Source organism: Periplaneta americana, chromosome 6, assembly GCF_040183065.1.
Source record: "Periplaneta americana isolate PAMFEO1 chromosome 6, P.americana_PAMFEO1_priV1, whole genome shotgun sequence".
NCBI lineage: Eukaryota > Metazoa > Arthropoda > Insecta > Blattodea > Blattidae > Periplaneta > Periplaneta americana.
The window spans coordinates 12,456,222-12,464,639 of record NC_091122.1 but is presented as its reverse complement, the minus strand read 5'-3'; the positions used below and the strand labels follow the sequence as shown (position 1 = coordinate 12,464,639).

The 8,418-nt window shown below is 35.9% G+C and overlaps 1 protein-coding gene across 1 annotated transcript in view; it reads left to right on the top strand.

Annotated features, from left to right (window-relative positions):
- The first annotated feature begins 4,965 nt into the window (after positions 1–4,965).
- LOC138701000 (uncharacterized) overlaps positions 4,966–8,418 on the top strand; it is a 228,088-nt gene continuing 224,635 nt past the window's right edge. Inside the window, exon 1 of the mRNA XM_069827478.1 lies at positions 4,966–5,106. Within this exon, the coding sequence (XP_069683579.1) occupies positions 4,984–5,106 (123 nt within the window). The 5' untranslated portion in view covers positions 4,966–4,983. The remainder of the gene's footprint in view (positions 5,107–8,418) is intronic.

Below are 8,418 nucleotides of genomic sequence, written 5' to 3'. Positions count from 1 at the left end.
ATCACCTCCATCTCATTCAGACGCTAAATAACCTAGATGTTGATAAAGCGTCGTAAAATAACCTACTTAAAAAAAGTCTTCGGAAATAAGCTCCGTAAAGGACGGTAAATCCTCGTGAATCACCCTGTATATACAGTATATTTTGATGTTGTTTTAAATATTCGTAACATCACTTTTATTCCACTTTAATTCTGTATTTTAAATTTCATTTTATCTGATTTATGATTCCAGTAACTATTTTCTTTACATTAACCCAATATAGTAGTAAAATCTGTTCTCAATTATATTATTCCATAATGAATGTTTGATGCAGGATTGCGCTGCGAAATAATTCATTTTAAAAGCTAAGAAAACAGCTTAGAAGCTTGAGGAATCTACTGGGAATATTCGCTTAGATATTGAGTTGCATTCTTCAGGCATTACACAAGTTTTTTTTTGTCTTGTTACTTTATATACGAGTAATAAAATAAAATATTTTGCTGACCTACAAGTTTATCACAATACTTTAAATTGAAGTATTGAAATAAAGTATTATTTAAAGTAACTCTCACGGAAAGTTTTTGTTTTGTAAGTTCATATAGATGTCATGGAGTTTTCGTTTCTAAGTTAGTAGTTTTTTCCATAGATTTTGCTGTCCCTTGATTTATGGCAACCAAAACATAATTAACAGGCTCAAAAATAAGACGTTTAGAAATTTGAATTTAATTTCGTTATAAGGTCAGTAAATTCATGTAATTAGACCCGACGCCTACATGAGTTAGTTTTCTTTTAACCATTTAATGTAAGTACGATATACGCCGAAACAAACGGTACTGAAATTATTGGTCATCTGCCGTCCACGTTTCCCTGGCAACGAAGTGTTATAATAGAGTGACAATTTGTGAATTCAGTGTTATGTTGATTTCTGAAATTATGTTCTCACAATAGAGGGGAAGGTGTTTATTGTCGATCATTATTTCCGGTCATACGGGGTATTAAATTTAAAAATAAACTTTGAAAATCAAAATAAGCTCTTATAACATGCAATGCGACATAAGACTGATCCTGTACGATAGAACTTCTTGACAACAGCTAACATTTTTCCATAGGCGAAGAGAGAACCGTTTCCTTTGGGGGAGGGGGCAAAGCAAAGCCATTGAATCTCGATATAACGACATTATAGGGGGGACACCATTTATCTTCTACCCCATTATAGCATGGCCTTGGTACAGTATATCGGAATATGTTCATTTAAGGGGACACTCAACTATATTTTGGAACTTTTTTCCTATTTGACGAATCTTTTTCAAATTTGGAGAAAGTTTAATATACACACGGCAAGTAACATGCAAAATCTCAGCTCATTAGATCCAATACTTTTCAAAATAAAAAATATTTCAATTTTTAATCAATCATTAATTGAAATATCACTTTTAATTATCATTTTTTATTTTTTGGCTTTGTGCATTTGACTGTGACTTCTCAATGAATAGGGGAAGAATTCTGCGTATTGATTTAGTTCTGTCACGTAAATTAGTGTAGAAATTTAATTTTTCATTTCTATGACACTTTTTCTCCAATTTTTAAGTTGAGTGTTCCCCTTAATAAAGGTATTGTAAAATAAAGTAAAATTGTAACAAAATATACAGTGACTGCTTGAACATCTGCAGACTTCTAACGCATGAGTACAGGCTGTTACAAAAAAATTACAGTGCTTCCATTCCTCAGATGAGGTATAAAAATTCTTATACATTCAGAACTTTAAAATATATAGGGTAAATTAGAGTCTGTTGGACAGTCGGGCATGTTGGACACGTACATTAACGTGTTACCTCGCCACTTGTGGGCACCACATCCTGCTCGAAGTCCATGACGGAAGTAGCCACGAGTGGGGCTACTTCCGTCATGGACTTCTGGTAGAATTTGGTGTCCACAAGTGGCGAGGTAACACGTTAAAGTACAAAGTGTCCAACATGCCCGACTGTCCAACGGACACTAATTTACCCCTCCCCCTCCCCTTCCCCTCTTACAATCAAGGTCATGAAGATCATGGACCGAGGACGGCAACCGATTCCAACCGGCGGAACAGGGCTCGCCGCCCGCCAAACTTCACACAGGAATCCCGGGAGGGGCGGAGCTTACGAGGGATGACAATTCCCGGGCCCGGATTGGCCGATCCGCCAACCAATCCCCTTTCACCTGAGACAGCCTAACATCTATATAACCTTTCGACTTTCTGTTCGGACATCACTTCCCTGAAGATGGCTGCAGAGATAGCAGTCGAAAGCTTGGAACATTCCAAAATCTTAACCATCCTGCCTAAGGTTTTTCCGTGGTTTTCCTAAGGCGCTAAGACAAATGTCGGGATGAGCCCTAAAAGAAATGGGCCACGGACCTGCACTCATATCCCCATTAATCTCCCTATTTACTTTAAATTAATTAACAATTACATCTCTCCCCCCTCTTCGTAATTGAGCCATCATATAGCCAAATGGCTTGTCTCAAAATTGAGACGATTCAACAAGGCTCATGACAACAATCACCTCCTACATAATAGCCAAATTGGCTAGTCTCTTTACATGAGACAACTCATCTCGCCTAAGGTAGTCCGTGGTTTTCCTCAGGCGTAAGACAAATGTCGGGATGAGCCCTATAAGAAATGGGCCACGGACCTATATGCCCTTCCCCATATATATTCCCCTCTTATTATAAACGATGTATGCCCTAGTTCAGATACTATAAATAGTCTATTAAATATACGAGGTCACTCAATAAGTCGCAAATTGAAAGGACAGGGACCTCTCAACTTGCAGATTAGATTTCACGGCGCTTCTTCCGACGGCCTTCACATGCTTTGTCATCGAACAACAGATGACGGCGTCTTGCCATCCTAACGGCAAACACCAGCCAACTCCTCCTCGCCCCGTTCCGTGATCACTTGATCAATCTCAGCCCCCCTCGCGTATGTGGTACCTAAGAGGTTACGTCCAATTTCGGCTTCCCCTTCAAAATTTTCTAGAGCTCCTTCAGGGGAGCAGCGTAACCCGGAGTGAGACTAGTGGCCAACAGGCTTGGAGCTCACATATTTAGTTTTGTACAGCCCCCAACCCCTTGCAAGGACGCGTTTTGCGTACCTTTTAAATTTTCCTCCCAATTCTCCTTCGATTTTTTTTCGATTTTTCGATTTCGAAAATCTTAACTCGGCTGATATCCCGCGAAAACATATTAGCGAACCAACGCCGAGAAAGCCTCAAATCATACTTACCCTATTATAGTTCAGACACATGGTCTGAAGACAATAATTCGTCAGTTTAAGGACAGAAACTTAACCCTAATCAAAAACAAAAAAAAATCTTTTGAATTTAATATTTTCTAAAATTAATAGAAAAAAAATTGTTCGGCCAAGTTTGGGGGCAGTGCTTATGCATTGTTGTGTTATTTGGTGTCGCATTGTTAAATCGCTCCTGGTACTGCTTCTTAACATGGCGCAAATTCGGTTCATTCTAACGCCCCATTCCGTATGACAAGAAATAATGCTCGATGATAAATATATCTTCTCCTCTGTTGTGAAAACCATATTTGCAACAATAACCCCAACATTGAACATACAATATGTTAAGGGTATATGTACGTGAACGACCACAAGTATTATCAGAAAATGCAGGCCCTAAATTTCTAAAATTTTACAAGGAAATGAACTCACAATTGGACAAAAATTACAAGGTACCACAGAAATACTTATTAGAACTTAAATATCTGATAAAAAGTACAAAAAAAGGTTATTAATAATATTTTTTAGAATTCACTTCTTACTTTAAATTAAATTTTCCAAACCTTGAAAATTTTCACACATAATATTATTTCATACCTCAACAACTATTACAGATAGAATTCTGAAATTTTGAACACTGATTTAAAATGCATTTATGCAAACGGTAGACTACAAAAATGCCCATTTCTTTGAAAATAGGAAAATTAAGTCACAAAATATTATGTAAATTTTAATATATTTTATATAGGTAGGACAAATAACAAAATTAATTGTATTAAAATAAACAACTCTACAAGTCTGAGAGTAGTCTGTTTTTCAGAAATAGGGGAGAGTCGGGTAGCATCGGACATCGGGTAGTATCGGACAGTGCGTTTTTTTTCATCTACCACCATATGGTAGTACCTGAATGACATGGTTACGTTTCTCTATGCGACATCACAGAAACGTAACCATGTCAATCAGGTACTACCATCGTATGGTAGATGAAAGAAACTCACTGTCCGATATTACCCGTCGTCCGATACTACCCGACTCTCCCCTAAGTCTTTACTACATGCAGGAAAAATATTAAAGATGACAGAGAGACCATAACAATGTTATGGTTACCAAATGATGTAACTGCAGATTTTTTTTCACACTTTGATAAAACAGGTTTGAAAAATATTATTAGTAACATTTTTTTGTACTTTTATCAGATATTTAAGTTCTAATAAGTCTTGTTGTGGTACCTTGTAATTTTTGTCCAATTGTGAGTTCATTTTCTTCTAAAATTTTAGAAATTTAGAGCTTCCAGTTTCTAATAATATTTGTGGTCGTTCACATACATATATACCCTTAAAATGTCTTATAAAATAAATACATATTTGGTTGCTAGGGAAACATAGACAGCAGATGAGCGATAATTTCAGTGTTGTTTGTTTTGGCGCATATTGTATATCCAAAATTTGAATTCATCTCGAAATTCACTGTAGTATCCTTTCTATCTGAAAAATTAAAATACTATTTTCTCAGACAATTATAAAGTAATCAGAGAACAGCAATTTCGAAGATTCAAAATTTTACTAGATACTTCCACAAGTTTGTCTGCGGCCATCAAATTAGGCGCTTTGTTAACGATACTGATTTACATTTCCTTCCTCAGTAAAACTTAGATCTGCTAGTGGCACTTGTCCCTTTGCTCTAATTTTGGACGCTGATGCTTTGGTCACAGGACGAAGAGCAACCAGAGATGGATGAAGTTGAGGACAACAGTTCAGCTCTCTGGAGCCATCACCACCATCCAGAAGAAGCCACCGCTCAAGAGAGAGGACTCCTTTCTCAAGAGGTTCTCTACACGGCAGATTCCGGAGACGCAGGTGAATATCAAGGGGCTCTAGAAATCTGGAAGAGAAAGTATTAACGTTTTAATGGGGAACAATGGATGAAACACATGCTGACTTATAAAATACTTTATGCTCGACCATGGCGAAATGTAGTAATAATACACCTGGTAGCAGCCCTTTAATGCACCTCATTAAAGCACACCTATTCATTATAATTCAGTTGTTCACCCAATTAGAAATCACATTTGTACCGTTATAAAACCGCAAGTATCGATTATTCTCGGATATGCAATCGAAAGACAATTAGCGAAAAGTCACGGAGGCTGGAAATCCAATACTGTCGCAGAAGGTTATGTTCTGTTACTATAATAATTAGCATTAATTGTAAATAATATTCAAATGAATTCAATTTGTCATCTCGTTTTTCAATTCTAAATCAATTTCCAGATTATATCAAGACTAATGTTCATGTTATTCTCTAGGTTATATCAAGGTCAATTATATTCGTGCCTGGGAAAAAATCAATACTTTCGCATCTGTGCACATCTCACAATTCAGGTCAGTTCCGCTCGTCACTTATATAATCATAACATGAAAATTTATGAATAATTTCAAGTTAGAAATATGGTCGAGCATAAAAAGTCGTATGAAACTTGCCTATAATGGTAATTAAGACGCTCGTATGAAAATTATGAAACTCGTTTGCGCTCGTTTTATAAACAAATATACTCGCGTCTTAATTACTACCATTATAGGCTCGTTGCATAATGTACTATTATTTCGTGATTAACTGTCTTTTTTTCACAAATCTTACATAGCAAAACTGTTCCATCGGTTGAAAACACATGGGCACCAAATTCACAAACGTAAGCATGAAGATTACTTTTCACTGGTTTACTGAATTTAGGCATTCTAGCTAACCGATCTTATACCTTCTGTCACCCGACAATAACTGACTGTTCCTCACTCAAATTTCTTTCTCCTACAATAATAAACACGTGTAGCACAAAATTGTAACAGTAAGATTTGAAAATATGAAAGCAAACAATTGGAAATGCTACGTGACAACTTCTATGAGAACTAGCTGAATATTTAAAATTATAAAGCTGATTGTTGGTACCGTGAAGACATGACAATATTATATTTGTAACTGTGGATTGTCGGCCATTGTTCATATTACACCAATAGTATTAAAGCACGATTATTATACATCTTGATTACACAACTTTTAACACTGTATCACTTAGGAATATATATGATAAGAACTTTCTGTGTTAAATTTTAACGTACCTTGTTAACATGTTTCGACCTATTTTGGGTCATCTTCAGAGCTGGTCGTTGTTGGTCTTGGTGTTCATTCAAGAAATTAAATTACAACATCGCATACAGAACAAATAACACTCTACAAAAACATCTCAACACACAAACAAACAAATACAACCACACAGGCGTATACAAACTCAAATGTAACACCTGCAACAACTTCTACATAGGACAGACAGGCAGATCGTTTCAAATGCGGTACAAAGAACACATCACAACCATAACAAAATTACAAAACACCTCCACATATGCAGAACACATCACACATGCCAACCACACCTACAGAGACATCAACACAGACATGGAAATACTGCATATCCAACCAAAAAGCCAGAAACTCAACACACTAGAACAATACGAAATATACAAACACACGAAAACACACCCCAACAATATTCTCAACACGCAACTCAATTTCAAAACACATACACTCTTTGACTCTACACTACGAACGCATCCACACATGAAAAAAGAGGCGCCAAGACTAACAACGACCAGTTCTGAAGATGACCCAAAATAGGTTGAAACGTGTTAACAAGGTACGTGAAAATTTAACACACGAAGTTCTTATTATACATATTCCGAACATGATTATTAGCAGATTAAGTACCGAAATAAATTACTCTTATTTATTATTGTTAGTATAGTTAGTCACTGTTCCAAATATTTAAATTTCATACACATTACATTAAAATTAATTAGAAAATTGCAAATAAATGAGAAATGTTGCTTTAAAATGACAAAAAGGCATTTCTTAGTAAGAAACACCTTAAAAAGGCAAATAAGGCAAAATAAAAATTGGCCCTGTCACTTTGATTTACTCCAAATCACATTTAAATCTATGCAAATAATGATTTACGTCCACCCAGTAAGAAAGGCATTTTGCCAAACATCCCGGCTCTAGTTATAAATTGTTTCTTCATAAAGTGTAGCTTACTGTGGTCGATTTACAAGTCAGTCCAAGTAGTGCTAGAAATAGCTGCAACATTTTTGTCCCTTTCGTGAAGATAAAAAGACTCTATACTTAAAGATCTTTATTTGTGTGCCCTTTTGTGACCTCTTACGCTGTAGAGTCCAGGAAATGACACCGGAAGGTCTTCATCCAAGAGCATTTCTCCTGTGTCCAATACATAGGAAGCGCCGCTACCATACAAGGACTTCAAGTAAAAGAGTTGGACGTTTGTTAAAAACAACTATGCTTGTGCCACTGCGTCAAACTGACGGCAGTGTTTTACAACCCGCTGCCCGACAGGCATACACGTCACGTATTTTCTCTTCCTCAATTTTTTTTTTGTAAACACGTACCAAACAGGGGTCTTTGGTGCAGATAAAACCTATTATGTGACTCGGAAACTATTATTAATAGAGGTAATGCTGAAGTTGAATAAAATAAGTCATATTCATAATTTATTATTATTATTATTATTATTATTATTATTATTATTATTATTATTATTATTATTATTATTGGTTCGTTTAGATTTAGTAGAGATTTCGTACAGATCAGTTTCTGTCTGATGCTTTTCCAATTCACTGCGGGCTAAAGCAAGAAGATGTACTATCACCTTTACTTTTTAACTTTGCTCTAGAATATGCCATTAGGAAAGTCCAGGATAACAGGCAGGGTTTGGAATTGAACGGGTTACATCATCTTCTTGTCTATGCGGATGACGTGAATATGTTAGGAGAAAATACACAAACGATTAGGGAAAACACGGGAATTTAACTGGAAGCAAGTAAAGACATAGGTTTGGAAGTAAATCCCGAAAAGACAAAGTATATGATTATGTCTCGTGACGAGAATATTGTACGAAATGGAAATATAAAAATTGGAAATTTATCTTTTGAAAAGGTGGAGAAGTTCAAATATCTTGGAGCAACAGTAACAAATATAAATGATACTCGGGAGGAAATTAAACGCAGAATAAATATGGAAAATGCCTGTTATTATTCGGTTGAGAAGCTTCTATCATCCAGTCTGCTGTCAATAAATCTCAAAGTTAGAATTTATAAAACAGTTAT